This window comes from Dicentrarchus labrax, unplaced genomic scaffold (assembly GCF_905237075.1).
Source record: "Dicentrarchus labrax unplaced genomic scaffold, dlabrax2021, whole genome shotgun sequence".
Taxonomy (NCBI): Eukaryota; Metazoa; Chordata; class Actinopteri; family Moronidae; genus Dicentrarchus; species Dicentrarchus labrax.
This window is the reverse complement of record NW_026136714.1, coordinates 5203053-5226716: the sequence shown is the minus strand read 5'-3', so window position 1 is coordinate 5226716 and position 23664 is coordinate 5203053. Positions and strand designations below refer to the sequence as shown.

Genomic DNA, 23664 nt, shown 5'->3' with positions numbered 1-23664 from the left:
TGAATAATTGAGTTAAAATTGTGTTGTTTTTTTAACGAAAGAGAAGAAAAAGCAATCTGTACACACTGAATTCTGTGGTCACTGTATTTGAATATAAAACATAGCATTTCTCAGTTCACAGAGGTGTGTTCACAGCCTGGTAGGGCTGTCTTTGTTTGAATTCAACAAAGGATTTAGTTTGGCTGAAGCACCAACAGGTGTATCTCCTGATCGTTTTTCACCAGCATTTGGTAAATCCTTTCACCTGCAAACACACAAGTCTCACCAATCTACGAACATCATTAGCCTGAGGTACCTCTTTAATATCATGAGTTCAAAATTACTTTAAATAGTCAAAAATATTGCCAGTCTTCTCATACCTCTAAATACAATAATAATACCTACATTTAAATACCATAAGTTACAAAACAGGAGAATGAAAAGCTTCTTATCCACTACTGTACAAAGGCATTCATTAACAATAGCATTAATATCAAGGTATTCCATCTCTGTCATTCGACTGTCAAAGTTAAACCAGACAAAAACGGTAACTTTACCCTTTACATGAGTCTTATTCCAGTGTATTAACCAGTGTAGCTAACTACAATATTTTAAGTACAGAATTATGCTGTGCTAGCTTTTAATGCAAATCTCTTGATATATAATGTAATTACAAAAGTGTAATAACACAGTGCAAACAGGGTGCTCAATTGAAAGGTAAAATAAGCAGCCTTTCATGAGAGGATATAGCTTTTTAGAAATTCAGTGATTTTAAATGAACAGATTTTAAGATGCAGTTATAGATTTTTACCAGTACAGGAGCTGCTTTATAAGTGCATGTTTTGGTAAAGAACGTTTGAAACTATGTGTTTACATTGTGTCGTTACAAATTTTAAATATATATTGAAGAGGTTTTCATTGTTTACCTACAGACTAGATACTCAATAATAACTATGCAATACTTTTTCATGGGTTAATACACAACAATAAGCCACCGCAGGGTGTTACTGCTTTTAAGTTATCCATCCATTCATTTACAATGTCGTCATGAGTAGAAAGTTGTCTTATACAGTTCTATTATTATATCATCAGTGTTATATCTTGTGTAAAAAAGAATAGAAACTGAGTACAGTTCTGTATTCACTCGTGGGGAGTGAAAATCTGTGGCCAGCTTCACTGAGGGTGGAGATTTACGGACACGTAGATGACACTCTATAAGCCCTTCATGATGCACTACTTCGTCCAGACAGGGCTGCCACACAGGTTCGCGGTCAACAGTAGTACACTTTCTGTCGGACAGGGGGGATCAGCTGAGTTGCATTTGACCTATCTGCATGAGTCCACTGAGTAGAGTACCTGATAGAGTTAGATAGAGGTGTCATATAGAGCCTGTCTGGTATTGCTCAGTGTGTGTGTGTCTGTGTGTGTGGGGGGGCCTTGATGTCCCAAAACAGGGTCTTTCTCTCACAGCACAAAACACACACACATATTATATACAAACATGTGTCCACGTATATGTGCTTTGAAGGCACACGCTTTGTCATAGATCAGGCCTTGTTCGGGAACACACACCACACTGAGTTTGGCAGGAAGACAGGTCAGTTGTCTGTGACGGTGGAAGCAGTCTGGATACAGGACTTTTCATGTCAAATCTAACACGGGCACATGCCCTCTAAAATTTCTGGGTGGCATGAAGAATGCCTCTGGAAGATTCAATACTCATCTATCATGTAGGATTTTAAATAGGCTGTGGATATATAGCAGTCATTCATTTACGCTGGAGAATTAAACATAACTTCATTTCCCAGCAGTCCTGTGTATCCAGGGAGCAGCTTTGATGTAACCACAGGCCAATAGGTGAGACTGACTGTTTTGTTGAGAGCCGTCCTTTAATTCTCTGTTTCCAGTGACACTCCGCTGGCAGCCCGAGCTCAAACGTGGAACTCTGTTTCTCTGTTCAGCACTTCTCTGTACAGTAAGTCACTTTGGATCAAAGCATCTGCTAGTTAGAGGACAATATTTTGGGGGGATTTGGCAGCTTTGGCGCAGTTCTCTGAGTCTTAACAGCAATTATTTCCACATGACTTTCAACATTCCCCTTGGGGGCGGGGGCGGGGGCAGTTTAGAGAGGAAGAAAAGGGGTGTGTGTGTGTGATGTTGTGATGCTGCAAGCTGTACTGCAGCTCTCCCAGTCAAACAGCAGATGGCACTGAGGCACAGTTCTCAAGTTAACTCTTTGTGAGTGTGTGGGTGGGTGGGTTTTGGGGGGCAGTTGCAATGTGCCATGACAGGCATCTCTACGACTGGAGATCAATTCAACCAAGGTTACGCCTACACCAGCCAATCAGAAGGCAAGATGAGGTAGTCCCTGTGTTGTTTTGAACTACAGGAGTGCCTGCGGTTGGTTGTAGCTTGATGCCTGCAAGGTAAAAATGGGGAGTTAGCTGCCCTTTTTGAGCAAAATCAGAATCAGGGCAGTGTAGTGTCTCAGATTTAATGTGCGTGAGGTGTAGGAGGAAGGAGGGCATGGTGGGTAGGATTGGTGTGGGTGAGTTGGGGGTTGTGAGGGTGTAAATTATCATATGGCTCTGTCTGTAAAGATTAGGCAGCCCCGTCTCTAGCTGGCCTCCTCTATGAGCCGAGCCAAGGTGTCTCTGAGCTCCGTCAGCTCAAAGATCTTGCCGTCCAGCAGCTCCAGCAGCGTCCGCAGGCTCTTCCTGAAATTCTCCTGCTCCTCTTGGTTTTCTTCCAGCCGTTGCTCAGCACCCGCCAGCTGCTCCTCCAGCACACGACTGCGCAGCTCCGTCTCCTGGAGGAAGAGAGACAGCATTGTTGGCAGGTTTGTGTCATTAGGAAGTACGAAATGACAAAGTGCAAAGACGCACTGATACTTTGGGGAACAGTTATGTTTAATATCTTGTATCACTCACCTCAAGTTTCTGGGTAAGGGTGTCTTTCTGCTCCATCAGGTCATTCATGTTTTCCAATTCCTCTTTCAACTTTTCCATTTCCTGGAGGACATAAAAACAGATTAAAAGGCTGTGTAGCATGAATGTAGGGTGTTGTTGCATGAGCCATTACATTTCAAGCAGGGCACTCCACCCTATCACACATGCACACACCTCTTCTTTATCCCTTAGTGTATTTTCCAGTTCCTCTATGGTTTGGTTGAGTTCAGTCTTCTGTGATTTGATCACTGGGGTTTGATTGCTCTGGCACTCGAGCTCCGTCACCTAAAAGGACAATATGGAGATCAAAAGGAGAGAGATTGATACATCAGATTCCTGATCTCGAGGTAGCTTTCATTTCCAGACTACCACTTCTTTACTCTCCCTCATGCCAAAACTCATGTCTCCTCTCTATTTTTTTCTCCCGTCCTCTCATCTTGACTTCACACCATCCGTTCCAAATGATCACTTCTATTTGATTTGAAGGAATTAATCACACATAAAAAACAAGCAAGCATTTGTGTCCCATCCCTCACCCGTTTGTGTAGTCTCTCTGCCTCCTCCTGGTAGGCAGCTAGTTGTTGTTTCCACTGTTTGACATTGGCTGTGGACTCCAGCAGAGCTGCCGTTAGCTTGGCATTGTTCCCCTTTAGTGCCTCCAGCTCAGCCTCCCAGTGTTTTGTCATGGCGGGGCTGCAGAACACAGAGACATACATATACATATACATGTCAAATGACCACAACAGTAATATAAGATGATAAGTGCTCATGTTTTCATGTTGTAGATGTAAGCTGTGTTTATCTGAAAACTCATGAAATTTGAAAAAAAAAAGTTGTGAGTGTGAAGGAACCATTATTGTTTGTGAGCAGCCATCCATTTATCCTTCCATCCATAAATGTATAATCTATCTATCTATCCATCCACCCAAGGCCCCCTGCCTTTCCTACTTAGGAGCAAGAGATTTTGAGGACTGAAAGAGTGTCTTTCTAGTCATTTTAAGTCTCTTTAGGGTCATTTTGAGTTTCTTTGTTGTCATTTTGAGCATATTTATGTCTTTGATTGACATTTTGCAGGTAAAGTCCAGGGCCTCATGACCCCTTGATGCCCTAGGCCTGTGCTCAGTGGGATCAGTCAGTAATTCATGCATGCATGCATCCATCTCGCTGTAGCACTGAAATCTGACAAAGACTGCAGTGGGCACTCAAGTTGGAGGTCGGCCCTTCCTGGCCAGTAGCTGTGAAAGCAGCTGTCTGCCACATGAGTTGTAATCTGAGATTATATCCTCAGACTGGCTGGAGCCTAATCTGGTCCAGCTACTCACAGATGAGAAGATGAGATGAGAGATAAGGGAGAAGTGATTGAATGTGATTGAATTTCATGATGGAGAGGCCTGTGTAGGAGAAAAAAAAACTTGAATATGAGCTGGGTAGTCGATAGTTCAGAGTTGAAGTGTAATATAAGATATATGTATAAACTAAATTTTCTGGAGGGAAAATGCTTCTGCTGTGATTCTCCCTTGTTAGATATGAGCACTGCAGGCATTCATTTAAGATTTACATAATGCTCGCTCCCTGTTTTTCACATAATGTCTGACTTGGGCGGGAGACTGTATGAGAGACCTAAACGTTGTCGAGTACCGAAATCGAGTCAAGTTCCTTTGAAAAGGTGCTCCTACTCCCACATACTTCACAGTAATTCCTCAAAGCGGTGGAAACACATACACAGAAAAACACAAAAGGAAGCTTAGCTCACTCAAGAAGTGATCAGGGTCTGTGTATGACCCATAACAATGTTGTTTTCGGGTTTGTTCCACCCCCTCACTGACACATACACACATATATAATGCTCACACACTGCAGCAGTACTCCACTATGCCATAACACCCACTCTGTGAAGTGTAAAAGAGAGAAAGCCCAGATCTAATTCACTCTGGACTCCCACGGCGCCTTCAGTTCTTACACAACAGCCACCCCCTCTGTGAGTGCAAGTGTGTCTGCATGTGTGACGCATAGGAGGGAGACGACACTTCATCCTACACTTGCACATATCAACTGACACACAACCACTCATACACACATACACACATGGAGCGATGCTGTCACCAAGGCACGCAGCCCCGCCAATGTATAAACCCCACACACCAGCTCGGAGAGCAGGAGAGCAAGCGAGACGCTAAGATGTGAAGATGGAGACAGTCGGAGAAAGCATGGGAGAGCGATGGAGTGAGAATTAGAGGATAATACAGAGTGCAAGATGTTTTGACACTGGTGTTCGTCTTCATTAAATGAGTCTGGCTGAAAGGTTTCAGGAGGGCACCTGAGCACAATTCTGGCTGAAGACAGCAGAGCAGAGCTGAAGGTGTTTGAGACACATGGAGGGTAAGTTAGTTGCTGCTGTGTCACTGAGCTGCTGATTGAAAAGATGTTGTAATTATGTACACAATATGAATGTCTTGTCATGAGGATTTTATTAGCTATTGATATTTTTAGCTGCTGATCATTATGTAATTTTGTTGTAATTCCACTGCTAGTCATGCAAGAGCCAGTTGTGTGATGCTGAATTGAAGAAGCAACTGTCTTTGTATCAGTTTAAAACTGTTTTTCTAATCTGATACAGAAGATTGGAATTAGTGTTACAGAGTTTATCTGTTTTTATTTGTTTCACATGAACAATATTCTAAAAAACTAAAAATATCTCATGACAAGAGAGCACAGGACCAGTTTTTGTGGAGTATCAGGTTGATTCTTTATTGCATTTTTTCTTTTAATTAATATAAAATAAATTTCTTGTTTGTTGTCTGGATTTAATTTTGAATGTTTTTTTTTCTGGTTTGGACATATTCTGTACACACTGCCAATATACCATGACTCCTGAATAAAAAATTAACACTCTATTTTGTGTTTTACTACTTCAAAATGTTAAGTATATTGCTCCTCCCATGCTCAATAAAGCTACCAAACACAAAACATAAACTTGCATAACACTGAAGGTTTTCTACAGCCCTCTTGTGTTTCTGCTGTGTCCTGACCACTGTGCTTGTCAGGTAGGTTCTTCCTCCGCATGGAGCACTTCAAGAAGCAGGGAGCCAGAGCAGTTGCCATGGCAGCACTTGAGGAGCGCTCATGGCACCCTGACGTATGACTTCGGCACTGTCTCCGTTCACACGAGCCTACCACAAGCCCACCGACAGACGCCTACATCCTCCAACACTAGAAGACCATTCACATGCAGCCAAGGCAGTCCCAACAAAAGGTCTTCCAATATTCATAAAACCATTCAAAAACGACTCCACTGCAGACCTGCCAAACCTGCCTACATCCTGCAATATAAAAAAACCTCTCACAGCCCTGCATACACCTGTATCTCATCCTCCTCTCTCTTCTTCTGCCCCCTGCACCCACACATACCTGCCTACACAGCCCCGCTAAGCAGCAGTGTGGTGTATATGTTATCATCATCTAATTCCAGACACATGGCAGGGAGACAAACCAAGACAATCCTAGAGATCTGCTGCAAAAAGAATGCACACACTTGCGTATGCAGTTCTGTTTCTATATGTAGGTCTGAACTCTCATGAAGTAATATACAAGTAAACACATTCAAAACACAAAAACATTTTATTCTTTTCTTTGTGCTATTAAATCAACTACAGGCTTATACAACATTACACAAATTGCCAGAAAATACATTTTGACTGCAGTTTGAGGCACATGGGAGGCGGATAGAGCTACTGTAAAAGGTAACGTGAGATGATGCACAGTAGATATTAAATTTAGGAAGTAAGAATTATAGAGAGAAAAGATAGAAAAAGAGAGGGTTATTTGATAAAATATCTGGATGGTGCTATCATCTACCCTCTCTGCATATGCCTCTGAGAAAATGTGGTTTTGCTTGTTACGTCCATGCTTGCCATTGCGAATGCTGAGAGTCGACCCCGTCTCCCACGCATGCAGCATTAATAGACACATCAGCAGCAATGCTGCAGCAGGCAGTGGGTGTCCTCTCTACATCCCGCTCTCTCTGCACACTCAGATCTGTGTAGCCTTACAGAGTTCATGATGTAGCGGTAGGGATTTCTAAGCATTTGCACTTGAGCTTGTCACAGCTTTACAGACTTTAACACCCTAATGAAAATACCTCTATCTATAAAGACCTCTACAATGATCTTCAAAAATCAAAAAGTATTTTAAGTCTCCTCTAAGACACCCATAGTTAAGCAAAAAAGAATGATAATACATTATGCGATTGATTGATATCTTTAATTAATAAGAATCGCAGCCAGAGAAATAATGAAATGAGTATCACAAGATTACAGAGATTTTACAAATGAAAAGACCTGTGTGTACAGTTCACTACAGGTGACAGTAGATAATAGGAACATTTCCTCACTTCACTCACTCAAATGACTCAAACTGATTATCCATGACCTCCTGTTCAGTTTATTTATTGTAGTGAGTGTGTGTGCACTTGGTGGCTGTTTAGGTAGCGGTGACTCATGTACAGATTTTATACAGTGCACCTCTCTATCGTTCTCTCTTCCCAGTTTCTGACACACACACGCACAATCTCTCTCTCTCTCTCTCTGTCTGTCTTGCTCTTTCTCTGCCTCCCACTACCCACAGTATGTTATATAAGTCTTACATAAACGCTTCATCAACACCTTTTTGGTGATGAACCTCACAGCCACACCTCTTCAGAAAGCCATTATACAAATCAAACATATTTACATGGCACTTTGACGTCTTTATCTTACACAATATACTGTATATCTCACAATCACAAGGAATGTGAATTACCCATTTCAATATTCAGTCTGCTAACAGGACACTAAGACAACAGGAATGTATACAACAGTAGTGGTGCATGCATAGAGATATTATTGCATTGCAGTAGGCAAACATAAAACTATAAATATATGTGAGTTTCCTTACAAAGCATGCTTAGATTAGACAAAATAATCACGTGTATAATTCCTCATTCCTGAGAAACACTTAAAGTAACATATTTTGCTGGTCCGTGTGTGTGAGTAAGATGTCACTGATAATTCGCCCGTGTTCCTTCTGACTGGAGTGATGGCACGCTGTTGTTACCTTATTCATTAGCAGTTAGTAAACAGGCAGTGCATTATTGTAAAGAAGACCCTCCCTGTTGCTGACCTGCAATCAGGCTCTTATTTTTGAAAAGTTTGTGCCTGAACATTTGTTTTTTGCGTAGTTATGATGTCGCAGTAGTCTGGACTTGTAATGACATCCCTATCAGAAAGAGCAGACCCGACAAGTCTTAAACTGCTCCCTAGAGAGGAAAAACACGAGAGAGCAGCAGTGAATAGAGGGAATTCACTCCCATGCTGACATGTAACATATATAGGTGCACGCAGACGAGAAGAAAGACATAGAAGGAGAGAGGTATGTACTTCTGTGCCTCATAAAAACATAGAAAAAAATCATAATAAACCATATATTTTAGTATTGTAGTGTGTAATCTATGTGAAATGTGACGGTGACAGTGTAAATGGTCAGGATGTACTGTCACTGTACATCTGTACTGTGGTAAACATGACAACACGGGACAATGAACACATCACAGTGTGGGATTTACCTGTGTGCGAAGGCCAGTGCGTTCTGTGCCGGCCCTGGAAGGGTGTCTGAATTGGGAGTCGTGTCACAGATTTCATCTGTGCCGTTGATGTTTTCCATGGGCGGAGTCACAGGGGTCAATGGTGATGAGAGCTCACCTCCTGGAGACTCCTACATGTGAAACATGTACTACTGGTTAGACATCAAATAATCAGTCAAATATATATTTAACCAAACTATATGTTAATCATTTTATTATTATTCGCACAATTAGTCATGATTATAAGGCATGAAAAAATTGTGATATCATATCAAGCTCAACAACATTCCCTGACATTTCCTTATAAATATCTGTATGATACTCCCTAATGTCAATAAAATATATTATTATATATTATGTTAAAATAGTAATGATTTAACCTATAGTGAGTTCACAAAAGCTTTTACATCTGCTACACTTTTAGTTCTTACACTAATGGTTCCTAGTTGCTTTTCTAGTTGCCAGAGACACAGCCTTAGGCGTAGAGGAAATGGTGCGTTTAACATTACCAAAAGTAGAAACAGTGATTTGTTTAGATTACTGGGTAGTATTTAGCATATGCAAAGATAGACATTGTGGCTCAAGTGAAAAGGAAAAATAAGAGCACCCCTTTGGGGCAACTTTTCATCACTGAATTTCTTTTATTTTTAACTTTTTAATTTTTTACAATTAATCAATTAATTGTTTACCCAATAACATTTCAGCACCAGAGCCCAAGGTGACGTCTTAAAATTCTTGTTTTGTCAGATCAATAGTCCAAAACTCAGAGACAATTAATCTGCAATGATTACAAAACTGAGAAACGCAATGAAAGTAATTCAATTATTATCAAAATTGCTTTCAATTAATTTTCTGTCAATTGACTAATTGTTTAATCAAAAAAATCATTTTATAATATTAATATTATTAAATATAAGATAATTAACTTGAGTGATCTCAATGACCTCTTCTTACCAGATAAAAACAAACTCATACATTCATTTGCATCATTCTTCCCCTATACGGAGTTGACATGAGAAATAATTGAGGTGTGTTTATGTGTTTTTAGGGGTGGGGGAGATGCTGTCTCTTACTCTCATAAAGCTCTTGCTGGGGTGCTAAAAATATGAGCATCTTAGTGAGCAGTTCCACATGCCTATAGGCCAATAAATAGCTTACTATGGCACTGGGAAATTGCAGAACTACAGATTAATGCTTATCTTTATATCCCATAAAACCACAGAATTATACGAGAGACAAATCATTTAGCTGCTGCACGTACATAAAACAAAGCTATTAAGACTCAGGGCTTGGGCACAATACAGTAGCACAATGACACTGCCTGTATGTCTCTAATGGACAAGAAGGAAGTGAGAGATAAGAGGAAGATTAGGGCTGGCATTACATTTTGCGCTCCACATTCATTAGTATACCATGTATCATGGTGCACTTCCACTGGGGTCTGGCCTATTGGGACCAGCATATAGCATTTAGCTCTGTGTTATCTAATTTTGTTATAATGGAATAAATCCTCTCTCATGTTTTCCAGTTTATTCAGAGGAGAGAATAGAGATCTGAAGGTTAGGAAAAAAAAGCCAGCAGGCATGTGTGTGAAACAGTGACAATCAGTAGTGAAACAGAGCAGACAGCTTCAGCAGACAACTGCAGTCTTATAGCAGGAATGCTGCAGCCTTTACCGTTAAAGCAATCGCTCCACTTCCACCACTATTGTGTGGTGGTGGCCAATGCACATATAGCCTTCAACCCCTGATGAGAGCGAAGCTGTCCACTTGGCTTCATTAAAAAACATCCTCCCATGGGAAGCACAATGTACTGTAGCATTTCAGCCCATGCGGGCCGCAGCATTAATAGTACAAGTAATAGACCGCAGTACAGCAGGGGGCTGCTCCCCTAGCCTTCATAATGAACAGACGAGGACATGAAGCCTGTTAACAGCCTTTAGATTAAAGAACAGATTTCTCTGGGGATTTTCCTCCGAAACAAGCTAATTTTCTCTCAGACGCAGTTACACATGCCCTAAAACACTAGATATCCCACACAAACAAATAGCAAACATACAAACTAATTATGTTCTTTAATTTATGGTGAATCCACAGACAGATTTGTCTTTTTCTTTTAATGTATAGGCTAGATACATACAGTGAAAATGAACCATATTGTGTGGTGTATAATATGTAAGGACTGTAATTCTTAACCTCAGTGTCAGGATCTCCCAGGAGCATGCAGTAGTGGAACGCTACTGCACTTAAGTACAATTTTGAGGTACTTGTACTTCTCTATTTGCATTTATAATGCTACATTTATAGTTAGAATTATGATACATTTCAGAAGAAAATAATGTACTTTTTACTCCACAAATTTATTTGACAGATATAATTACTGAGTTTATATAGAGAAACATATGAATAACTTAAATACAATTTAATTAAAAGATTGACCTTTTTGGCTTTTGAACCCTCACAAAAAGCCATTTCTGGTTGGAACCTCTTTTCATGTTCCAGTTGTTACCATTTTATTCAAATAACTGTTCATGGTCAAAGCAATAAAATTCTATTATTTCACAAAAAAATGCTAAGATTAAAAAGAAAAAAAATCAAAAGAATGAACACACACTTGTGAAGTAAAGCTTAGTCTTCTGTGTTCTTTGCTCCCGCATTAATCATTTCCTAACCCCTCAGATTTATCTTGTGACCCTTTGGAGGGGTCCAACCACTCGGTTGGGAGCAACTGGACTAAACCAACTGTATATAATGTTAAAACTAGTAAAAATAAAACGCTACTACAACCTAATAATGCAATAATGAGGCATATTATCTCCACTTTTACTTTCGATACTTTAAGCACATTTTGCTGACAATACTGTACTTATACTTAAGTAGGACTCTTTTTTATTTTCTATCAAATTCTTTCTTATTTTCTTTGTCTTTACGTCTCCTGTGATAATAAATCACACTAAATAACACCAGAGGGAAAAAATCACAGAATAGGTGGAGTTAGGAAAGCGTAGCCTGAACGTACCTGAGAGGGAGACGTGGCCATCTCCATCTTTTCTTGACTCTTCTCTTTAGCAAGCCGTGCTGCTTCTTTATACTCTGCAAACTTCTCTGCGAACTGGACACAGAGGACAGCCATCAGTATGGACTGAAATTCATACAATAATATGATTTAATCTGTTCAGTAAAGCCATATGTGCATGGACACACACACAGACACACACACAGACACACACACACACACACACACACACACACACACAGAGATCAGTGTATAATAGGTCAGCTGTGAAGCCAGGGAAAGGACAGGGAGAAGCTGTTGCCAATAACGACAGTTGAACTTAGACAAGAAGGCCCTTACCCATAATACCTCAGCAGAAACATGAGCTAACTAGGTCACTGTAGTAACCTGTCTATCACATACATACACATATGCACATACAAACACACACACACACACACACACACACACACACACACACACACACGTATACGGTGAAGCAGACTGTGTTATTGTGTTTTCCCCATTGAGTTTTTGCCTTTAATCAGAAGTTGTCAGTGGCTGAAGATGATCTCTGGGGTTATTTTAGTCAAGAGCAAAGATACATCCAGCGAGCCTAAAGCAGTAAGGTGAGCTCAGCTGAGGGGCTTTGAGCAAATATAAACACTCTGGCACTTACACACAAGCACATCTCCCCAATGTCCCTTTAGGGTGTGGTTCATCACCGACACTACTCCCACAGTGTTACAGAGTAATTTCGTAGATACAGTACTGCAGAGGATTGAGTGGTGAGGAAATCAAATTGACAACTCTGCTGGAGCCGGTCTTGTGTCTGCCATTAGTGGAGTTGCAACAAGTAACTCAATATCATTTCACTTCAGTGCAATATTATAGTTCTGGTACAGTCATCTAAATGCAGTAGTTCTCAGTGTAAGTGCTTCAGAAGAGTTGGCACTGCAGTTATCTGAGAAGTGAATCTGATTATTTCAACTTTAAACCACAGAAAATACTTTTAATTGGCCGGTTAAAACTGCATATTGATACGCTCCAGACAATGTAAATAAGTTAAACAAAAGAAGCTCTACATTAGCCAAGAAGTTGGGAAAGTGGAAGAAGTTTTGTTTTTTTTATTAAAAAATGTTTTTACTTTATTGTTTTGTTCTCTCTGATTTGTGACAATAATATAAGCTTGGCAATGAACTGAATTTTAAATACAATTTACCTTTATTTGTTACTGTGAGCTTTATTTATTTATAAAGTATCATTAAGGTATTTTTTGAAACCTGAGAACAAATTATATATTACAAGATCACAACAAGACAAGTCAGTGACACTAAACAATCATTGTACTCTTAAAATAGGAAAATAATGGACTAAAGTCAATTATTGTGCATTATTAGTTTCTTATTTATTACCCTGGGAAGAGTGTACATACTGTTCTGTAGTAACTGTATTACTGTCTTACTGCCTTACAGTCATAGTTGGTGATTGAGCGCTGTGTTTATTCTTGCAGGAGTACTCCAGCAATTTAGTATTATCATAAGGATTACTTTTTCAGACTTTAGATTGCTCCCTCCAGAGTCACAGAAGACATTATAAAGTACTTCTCAATAGTAATAAACTAAACTAAATCAGTATGTAAAACAGTTAAGAGTGCACCTTTAAACTCTGGTGTACCCACCAGTGTGTCCATCTTTGTACTACTGGTCATTTTCCCGAATTTTACTCTTATAAAACACAAGTGTACAAATTGTTTAAGGAGGAAATGATAAGTTTAAGATATTAGTAATTGAGGGATGAGAGAGCACCTGATCGGATAACCTTCAGGTCACAAGATCACGTCATTATGCCTTTAATATGAGAGATATTATATATATAGAAAAACCAGATTCTACACTATACGAGAAGCTATAGCAACTATGGTAAAAAGAAAGTTGAAATGCCATCCTTTCTCAGGGACTGGGTGAGAAGGTGTGTGTGTGTGTGTGTGTGTGTGTGTGTGTGTGTGTGTGTGTGGATGGGGGTGGTACCTTGGCTAGATGATGCTCAGTGGAGAATCCCAGGCCGTAGACAGTGTTTGCTCGACTGTCCGCCCATTGGCCAAACTTCTGTGAGGTCTTTGTGAACGTCATGTTGGGACTGATGGTACTGTTGATTATTGCCTGCAGGACAGAGGTAACCCACTTAATACATATTAAATCAACTTTATTACTGCAGTGTGTTTAATGTGTTTATGTGTGTGTGAGTGTGTATGTGTGTCTACAAGAGAGAGAGAGGGTCAGATGAAGAGAAAAAGAGATTTTAAACACGTGCTTTTTGTGTGTCTGAATGAAGATTATTCACACCACAAATCAGGACTACAAATAAAAATATCAATAAAAAAGTCTTTATCTTTCTACTATTGGTGTTAGTGCCTCGATCATGTTTCTCTTGGTCTCTCCAAACAGTACTGCAGTAGTGCCAAAACAATTAGTGGATTAACCAATTAGTCAACTGATACAAAATGCTTCATAAAAATGTCTTCTTAAATGTGAGGATTTTCTACGTTCTCTGTTTTGTATAATTGTAAACTGAAAATCTTTGGTTTTTGCACAGTTGGTTGGACAAAACAATGTATTTTAATGCGTCACCTGGAGTTTCTGGGTAATTGAGAAGGCTTCCCAATTTTTACACCTTATACACTTAATGACTAATCAATTAATCAAAAAAAACAAACAATTATGGCACTATACTTTATCTAAACTACTAGTTCTGTTTGTGTATGTGTTTGTATGTATGTGAGAGACAGGGTTAGCTTGAGAGAACATTATATAGCTTCCGGTCTATAGTAGCGCAGGCTCACACCCACCAATAAAAGAAAATCTATGCTTGAAAAGGGAGCTGCTGAGTTTGACCTTCAGCCATGGATTCAGTGGTCCTACATCAGTAAGACACAAAGAGCAATACACAAACAGAAGCATGTACATGTACGTACAGACATGGCAGAGAGGCAGGATGGCAGATAGAAATATCTGATAGAGAGGAAATGAGGTGGTGGCCATGGTCTGGCTTAAAGTTGGTGAATGATTGAAGTTAAAGGGTAATTCAGGCAATATTTTCCTTACTGTCAACAAAACCTGTGAAAACTCATAAACCAACGATATATTGATCCAACTGACAAGTATTGTCTGTGAATGCAAAGTATAGTTTATTCCTCTATGACATAGACTTATAACTATTAAAAATACATCAATGAGTGACACGGTTGCACTGGTTACACATTGCTTAATCATTACCATAACACATTATTCCATTGCAATGAGCTTGAGCAGACCAAGTTCATTGTAATGCCCAAGTTAGGCAGTGTAGATTATTTTCAGTCCCGCTGCTGTAAATACTTACTAAAGCACCAAATCTGCTGCTGAAAATAGTCTCCAACCAATGCATTATATACTACTGTTTGAGTGCCCAACTATAAGTATATATTCATGACTGGTTTGTAAAGATTAACATCTTCAGTAGAAACCAATGGGCTTCGGCTTAGTGTAACAGACAGGGTTGTGCAAGTCAGAAAGTATTGAGAGGCAGATGCTGTTTTTTATCTTTTATAGAACATCTATGTGAGGCAAAGACTACCTCTAAATCTTATATAATTCAACTTCCTTTGTTAAGTAACACTAATAGAGAACAAATTAATTGTTAATCAATTATCAGTGTTGTGTAATGGTTGACATTCTGATTGCCATCAATACATAATGATGAGTTTTGGAAGGGTAGCAGTCAGTGAATGTGTGTTACACAACAGCTGAATTTATTGATCAAATATCTATTGAGTGTTCTATGATATGAGATGGTTCCCAAAACTGACCACTAGAAGTGGTTCACACACACTTGATGATCACTGAATGCAAACTGCGCGACTTTGCTTTGATTCCATCAGTAAACTTTTTCCAACCTTCTCGTTCACCTGGCTTCATACTTTTTCTGTCTTTGACGCTCTAGTTATTTCTCCTTCCACACATTCTTTTCACTCTGTCATCTGTTTCTCTCATTTAACTTTACCCCTCCTCTCTCCATAACTGGAAGAGAGTGTGCATGTGTGAGACTGGCCTGTCCCTATAAAGAACTCTCCTCTGCCTCAATCACACCATGCCCAGCAAATATATCCCTCTCAGATCTCTAACAAGAATATCCTGAGACATTAAGTGTACACTCTGAAGTGCAGTCAGACACACACAGACATGCACACACAAATACAGTAGTTGCAAGCATACACACAATGTAACATGAGCTGTCAGTCTTGGGATAGGCTGCAACGATGAGCTCTTTTAAGATGTGTGCACATTAGATTCCAGTGCAGAGCTTATTAACACCATTAACACTCAGTGGATCACAGCGCCATTAAAATCTCCTGAAAGACTGTTTGACATCTTCATAAAACCATATCAGTTGGCAGAAATTAAAATTACACAATGGATGCAGTAGAAGAGGGATGATGAAATGTGTGTTTTGTGTGCAACAGAGTGTGAAAGGTGTACAATAACAATCAACTGCTCACCTTGGTGCCATCCAGGCTGATGATGCGGTAGACATTGCGCGTACTGTCGTAGAAGTAGGAGACAGTGACGGCATGCTTGCTGGTGGGCAGCCAGTTCTTTTTAGTGTTGGGATCAATCTGGAAGACGTGGGCCCGAGTGCTGTAGATGGGCTGCTCCCTAAAGGGGACGAAGAAGAAGTTGTGAACCTCTTTGTGCCGCAATACCAACGTCTCACCAAACCCACCACCAGCATCGAAACTCCTGTTGCCTACGGGGGAGTTTGATCGCCCTGGCAACCGAATTACCAACTCGCCATCCTCCATAGTTACACCACAGAAAGAGAGCCTGTGAAAAGACTACTAGATACACTCATTGCCTTGTATACATGGACAACAAGCTACAGTAACTGAACTGACAAGCTACAGCAGAGTTCCCACATACACCTTAAGTCTACACTTCCTCTGATACATTATCTTTCTACTTGGAAACCAATACACTAAATGCAGCTACTCAACAGAAACTCTCTCTCTGTCTTTCTCTCTGTGTAAGGCAGCGCCGTCTCTCAATGCTCTGATATGGGAATGCCTGCAGCACTGAGCGAGGGTCACACAGGGGAGCACAGGGGGGAAAGGAGAGGATTTAAAGCTAAATATAGACAGTAGGCCATGGTTAACTACCAAAGACACACCCCACAGAGCTGCAGTTTCCACACAGACACACATAATACATGTGCATATATAAACATGCACACACTGTGACACAGACGTGATGGAATTATAAATCTGTATTGATGTGTGAGTGTAGGCTATATGTGGATTTGTGTCTGTGTAGTAGCTTAGATCTGTAGATGATCTCCTCGGTTTGAGATGAGTTAATTCCTTATTGACCTCTGTGTGAAACTCAAACCACATTAACGTAGGTGATTATAAAAGAGTCTTCTTTGTTTTTTGACCATCCATTCAACCATCACTCATGCGCCACCTTCACCCTTTGTCCATTTATCTCTCACTCCTCAGTTTGCTCTTACAATGCCCTCATATATTCCAGCATTGTTGGGGCTTCTTGGGTAATATCTACAGTCAGTACACACACACACACTCAATGCGCAGGGTGCAGAGGGAGATATTCTGGGCTGGCAGTGCTGGCAGAGCAGGAGATAGAGAAGTGCTTACACTGCACTGAGGGGGTGATGGGGGACATCAAAGGCTTGCTGTATAAATGAATATTAAAATTCAGCAGCAGCACCCCTCCTGTGTGTGATTAGCCAAGACTGGGAAAGAAAGAAAAACATGGAGACAGGGAGAGAGAGAGGGAAGTTAGACAGGAGGAGAAAGAGAATGATGGGGAATGTGAAGAGTATAGGAAGTCAGAGAGTGAATCTGGGATGATTAATGTCGCTCCACAAAGCTGCTTGTGGAGTGCTGTGCGCGAATTATCATAATCATCGACAGCAGTGTAAGTGGCGGAACTGTGAGTCATTTCAACTCTTTCCCAGCACACATCACACAACCACGGCCTGTCCGTATGATCTGTGCAATAGCCGCTTGGCAACTGGCACTGTTTTTCATTGCGTAATTTGATGGAGCTGTGGCAAATGTTGCACTTCTTATTGCTTGATTGTGTTTGTACCAATCACAGCAACATTCTTGTGCTTTGATTTTTACATGAATGCCTGTGCCAAAGAGTTCTGTTCCAAAACGACACCCACCAGTTGTCAAAAAAAGCAATACCTACTCCTACAAACGAACTTTTAAAAGACAGCACAATAAATGATCGAATGTAATTTAAGTTGAATGCTGCTTTCTTATTTTCTATTATTTTCATATACATTTTCCTTTCTCAAAACCAGGCATTTTCATAATCAGCTCCACCATACATGCTCTACACTAGTCTTTTCTACAGTGATTCTGGTCTGAGCCAATAGCTTGACAGAGTTACCAGTTATGGGCTTGCATGGAGGTCAATTCAGAATGCGTTGATCCTCTTGCACTCGAGCGATGAACTCCAGCAGTAGCATGTAGGCTGCATGGCAGCTACACAGATTTAGCAATAGGGACACAACATAGGGAATAGGGAAAGCCTTAATATGCTGTCTATCTTACATCAGTCCATGACAGAAGTGCATACAAGGGTGTGAATGTGAAAACAAAAGCAACATGGTCAGAGGAAATGGAAAAGAAAACAGGAGAGGAAAGGAAAAAAGGAAAAGAGTGGGTTAGCGAGAGGGTAATTTCAGTGGGATGCGAATGAGTGGTAAAGGAGAAAGCGTGGAGTAAGAAGAGGAAGAGGAGGAGGTGTTTAGCATGCAGAGTGTACTGCATGACACAAGGGCAGGTAAAGAACGTGAATTTTAAAACAGACAGAGAAGGCGGGCAGAATGAGAGAGGGAGGGAGAGTGACGAAGTGAGAGAAGAAGGGAGGGATGAGGAGAACGTGGAGGAGGTGATGAATGTATGTGAGGATGGAGCGCTGAGAAGAAGATGAAGGGAGTGGGAAGCTCCAAACTGCTACGCAGTGTGGTATAAACAATTACGCTAAGTATGACTGTGTGCTGCTTAAATATGAACTTTCAGAGAAAAGTTTTTACGGGAAAATGGTCAAGTGTCAAACAGATTCATGTGTACAAGTTGTGTGCCTGAGACACTTTTGCTGACATAACGTCGGATGTTAATAAGAAGGAATGGATGGTGTAAGAGCCATAATAAGGAAAGCAACACACAGATAAACTGTATGCTGTGTTATAATATATAACATTTTAAAATTATTTTGTTATTATGTGAAATGATGTGTTCTGGAAAACTGAGTATTTGTTACTAATGTTGGTAGGCAAATGTTACGTTTTTTAGATGTTCCTTTACTTTTATTGATGACATTAGCAATTTCTTAAACCCAGACTTTAAGTCAGTAGTAGTCATTTTTGGAAAACAGAAAGGAATGAGACTACAGGTGGACTGCTACATAAACTTAACTGCCAGGTGTGTTGTTATTTAAAGGGTTAGTACACACAAATTACAACAACATATGTACCCACACGTTTTCTCACTTACCTCTCGTGGTACCTAACCATAATAGTTTTGATCTTTTGTTTTGAGATATGTCTTCCTCCAACCTAATGACAGTGAACGAAAAATACATCTAAACGGTAATACATCTTCCCAGAAACAATGTCCCTGTTAGTTTTAGTAATCTACTGGGAACTGTTTGTATTGGAACTGTTTTCGACTACAGAAAATGAAAATGAAAACTATTTACAGAGATGGGCCATGCCTTACAAAAGGGTGTAAACAGGATCAAATAAAATATGAAACAAAAACTTCCTGCATGGCTAGTTATCACTGTTTGTTGTATCTTGTAACCGGGGTGAACCAACTATTTAAAATATGTTGAGCTATGGCACACACGTCAACTCTACACGTGTTAACATAAGTATTGATCATTGAACAACACTGTACCAATGCCTACGGGCATTTCACATGAACACATACACACACATATCTGCAGCTCCAGGAGCGGCAACAAGTGTTACCAATAGCCCATCTTGTGCTTCAGGGGTTTGATGCACAGATGTGAAAACTCAGTCATTGAGTCACAGTGTGTAACCAAACAGCTCACACACACATCACTTATACCATAAAAGGATGCATTATTTTCTACTTCAGTGTGTCCCTTTTATCTGTGCTGCTGCCCCTTTTCCTGCAAACACTGACAGTGAAACAGAAGCATAATGAATGGTCCAGAGATCTCACTATCCCTTGACACATCCACCTCCACCCTACCTCCTTCTAAAAGTTGTCCCTGTTTCCAGAGTTTTTCATTAATTTAACGGAGAAGAGCTTGAAGGCAAGTAGATCTTATTTAAGGTAGAGATGTCATTAATGAGAGAGCTCCCTGTTGCTCTACCTACTGGGAGCGGCTTGGATGACCTGAGATGTGCCTGTGAACACTCTCTCTCTCTCTCTCTCTCTCTCTCTCTCTCTCTCTCTCTCTCTGTCTCTCTCACACACACACACCCACACAAACGGCAAAGACAAAGACAGAGAGAGAAACCAAGTCCGTCTGTGCACTGATTGTATTTGCCCAAGGAAGTGAGAGCGCACCAGAGACAGTGTTGATAGGCATCTCCAGTTCTCATCCAACACTAATGTTCTCCTCTGTGCCATTACCATTAGAGCTGTAACTGGCTTGGTATTCAGCCATGAGGCCAGAAGTGAAATATGACTCTGTCTGTGCCATTACTGCTAGGCAGGTAGCCAGACAACAGATCTGCACATATGTACTCTTTCATCTCATCTGCACCTGCACATATTCAGACTTTAATACACACACTGTATGCAGCATAGTGCTTTGAATCACAGTTTACAATTTATTCCATTGTAGATCAATTGAGTCATTGAGTCAGTTGCATAACAGTAACTTAGTCACCAGTGTGGCAGAGCCCAGTGGAGAGCCGAAGCTGAGTGGGAGACCGCTGAATGATGTGCTGCCCACACTGTAGGAGGGCAGAGTGGGCCCTGGGAAGCCTCCAGTGTATTGTAAATAGTTAATGCAAGAGTTTTGGCTGATGCCTTGAAATCGCACCATGCCTGTGCCATATTGTTAACCTCCTGCTGTGCAATTAATCACAATGAACTGCGGGAGACAGCTGTTAATGGACGGCAGGCTTGGTGGGGGAAATGGACCGCTGAGCGCAGGGTTAAGGGACATGCAAATGAGCAGCGCTGTGCAGTAGGCGGATATTTCACTGATGGGTGCCTGTTGTTGAGGATGTGTAAGGTAGCGGTCACTGTGCTGCCATAGAGACAGAAAGCCTCTCTCTGTCACTAGAGCCTAGTGCAGCATTGTTGCTACTGACATTCCCTTGCTCTGACATTATACGGTTCTGAAACCTTCTCTAGAGCAGGACCCAGAACAGGATGTACAGTAGCTACATCAGACCACAGATCTCTGTTTGAGCATACTTGAGAAGAAATGCTGTTGTTACACATGCCTTCTTTAAGAATTACATAACTGTCTGTAATGTAGGTGGGGAGTAAACAGTGGGACAGAGAGACCTAGAAAAAACAGCATCTTAAATCACTCTCATTGTTCTTGTGCAATACTAGGGAATTTAAGCTTTGCTTCATTAAGGTGAGAACCCCTGACAAAAAAACCCTGTGGGACCCACTGCTAGTCCCACTTTGAGAATCACTGCAGATTATCCCACTATTTCAATCCTAAAAGTTTGATGATGGGGCAACTTCTGCACTAGCATTTGTGTCTCAGCATGTTGGGCCCAACGTGCATTTCTATTCTGGCAAACAGCATATTCTGAGGGGAAAGAGGAATAAAGTTCTTTCATTATATGTCAGAATTTGTGGTTTTAGTGTACAGCACATCAAGGCTCACCACTACAGCACTACCTGAACTAGCCACCATTAGGTTTTTTAGACGTCATGTTAGACAGAGAGATACATTTTAACGCATACACCCAGGTCATTGTCGTGTTATGCGTGGTGTGGTTTCCATGACAGGGAAGTTCATACACTGTGAGGCAGCCGCAGCTGATATGAATGCAGAAAGGAGGGAAAGGGGACTCAGTCAGCCTGTGGGATAATAATCACACTTACCCCATTGTTGTGGATGACATGGAAGGCGACCTGACTAACGATCCTTTTCGCTGGCAATAAAAATGTATCTCTCGGATTGGCTGCTGCGTATGAAGGTCTTCTCTCTACACGACAGCCCTCAATGTATCACCGTCGGTGCGTCTGCAGGAATTTGATGACAACTGCTCCATTCCCCTCCACTGTCACCGCATGAAATCACACATACATGTCGTTCTGCACATGGCACGGAAATCAGATCTTCTTCTCGTCCTTCGGCGTAGAGGGTTTGGTGATGGAGAAGCAGCAGCAGTGGCAGTGCTGTGGGAGATCCAGCGCAGAGTCCAATGGAGATCCGACAGGCGCCCTGCTGTTGTCGTGTAAATTACAGATCCTCGCTGGAAGGGTGGAGAAGCCCTGCTGACTGAACTTGGAAAGACAACCCTCATTTAGCCAGTATAACGCACAGCATCCCACTGTCCACCCGCGTCTCTCTCTCTCTCTCTCTCTCTCTCTCTCTCTCTCTCTCTCTCTCTCATTACCATAGGCTCACATGTCACACCCCCACTCTCTCGCCCAGACTACAGCTATTTCACAGCTATACCACACACTCACTATTACCTGCGCATTTCTGTAATAAAGCCGATTTCTCATGTGGCCCCAGAACTAACCCCACAGCATCTTGTGCTTTCTGCAACATCAATTTAATACCTTTGTGTGTGTGTGTGTGTGTGTGTGTGTGTGTGTGTGTGTGTGTGTGTGTGTTTGTGTGTTTCACGTGACAAATGCCGGCTCTCCTTACATAGCCTACGTACTGGTATGTGGAGTCGTTTGCATTGAATGAAACATCCTGCGCTTTCTCTGCTGCAGCTATATGTCTCTGCTTTATTGATCTAAGCCTAACCACGGACCCCTATGTGCACCCCGCCCCCCAAAACCGCTCCACATCTGGCTGATGCATCCGCTTCCCTCCCACTCAGATCGCTGTCAGTATTGAACTGCCTACGTCACGACACCGTCCTCCGCAGTGACGTCACTCGGTGCTCAAGGGACTGATGCCATTTGATGCTCTGTTGTTTTATAAGAAGTTTGTTGGGCCTACTTACAAAATGCTGAGAGAAAACGTTATTCCAAGGATGTGATATGTAATTTCTCTCCCCTGTCTGTATCTACTAGCAGCAGTATTGTATTATTATGTCCAGTCAGTGAACAGGTCACTGCTTTCGGAAAGATAACACAATTTTCTAGTAATCAACCCAGTTCATGCTCCATGAGTTATTTAGGCTATTGGCTGTCAATAAATCAATTGTCTTTGGCAGCCTGCAAACATAGGGCAAATCCAAAAGCGTGACTTAAAGATAACGTAAAGCTAATTATGCACCCATATGAATATTTGTTATAAGTGTACTTGTTATTTCTTATGCGATTGTTTATTGTTGTTTATTTATATTTTCTAGTATGGGTCTCTGTGAGCTGTTTTATGAGTTTGTGTTATTTAATTGGTTCCACCGAAGTCATAAAAAAAGAGATTTTAGGGCCACTATCTAATTCTGAACTTGTGGATGTGAGAGAATAACTCTATCAGGGCTCAATTTAGAAATTTAGAAATGTTATAGCATGGCTTAAGTCAGTCTTACCTAGAAAAACCAAAGGCTACAAATCAGAGAATCTGGAGACTCATATATGATAAGAGCTCAGTTAGCCTACTTACATAATGAATGAATGTAATGATGATGGACTAGTGGGTCAAAGTGGGTCACAGAACTCACAGAGCTATAAGAATAACAGTAACAAAACTCAATACAATAATGAAAGACCATAAATTATTCAGAGTCTAGGCTCACAGACAGGCTCTTGTTAACTGCATCTGTTGATTTAGTGTCCACTTACAGAAATCACAGTCAGTCCTGCTTTTCACTGATGCACCATAGTGGACTTAAACCAACCCTAAAATAGAATCAGTTTAAAAATGTGCATTTGAAAAATTTAGCAAAACAGCTGAGACGGACTGACTCAAGTGAAGATGT

General features: G+C 40.9%; 1 protein-coding gene across 3 annotated transcripts; it reads right to left on the bottom strand.

Moving 5' to 3' along the window:
• Positions 1 to 281: 281 nt before the first annotated feature.
• Positions 282 to 22145, bottom strand: homer1b (homer scaffold protein 1b). Of its 3 annotated transcripts, XM_051421545.1 has the most exons (9): positions 21662 to 22145; positions 16076 to 16232; positions 13569 to 13700; positions 11563 to 11655; positions 8527 to 8675; positions 3464 to 3620; positions 3102 to 3212; positions 2910 to 2990; positions 282 to 2788 (listed from the first exon to the last, which is right to left on the bottom strand). In XM_051421545.1, exons 1-9 carry the CDS (start codon positions 21679 to 21681, stop codon positions 2597 to 2599), a joined length of 1092 nt encoding a protein of 363 aa, XP_051277505.1. In that variant the 5' UTR covers positions 21682 to 22145; the 3' UTR covers positions 282 to 2596. The 3 variants fall into 3 exon arrangements, with proteins under 3 accessions (XP_051277505.1, XP_051277504.1, XP_051277506.1); XM_051421544.1 differs by lacking the exon at positions 21662 to 22145 and having other exon boundaries at positions 16076 to 16653; XM_051421546.1 differs by lacking the exons at positions 282 to 2788; positions 2910 to 2990; positions 3102 to 3212; positions 3464 to 3620; positions 21662 to 22145 and adding an exon at positions 6527 to 8220 and having other exon boundaries at positions 16076 to 16656.
• Positions 22146 to 23664: the final 1519 nt, after the last annotated feature.

Bases quoted from the DNA above. Each gene is read 5' to 3' on its own strand.
- homer1b (XM_051421544.1), bottom strand. From the start codon at position 16,378: ATGGAGGATGGCGAGTTGGTAATTCGGTTGCCAGGGCGATCAAACTCC. The intron at 11,656-13,568 runs GTACCACCCCCA...CTCTGTGTCCAG, and splicing joins CTGAGCATCATCTAGCCAAG to TTCGCAGAGAAGTTTGCAGA. The intron at 3,213-3,463 runs GTGAGGGATGGG...TTGTCCTTTTAG, and splicing joins CAGAGAGACTACACAAACGG to GTGACGGAGCTCGAGTGCCA.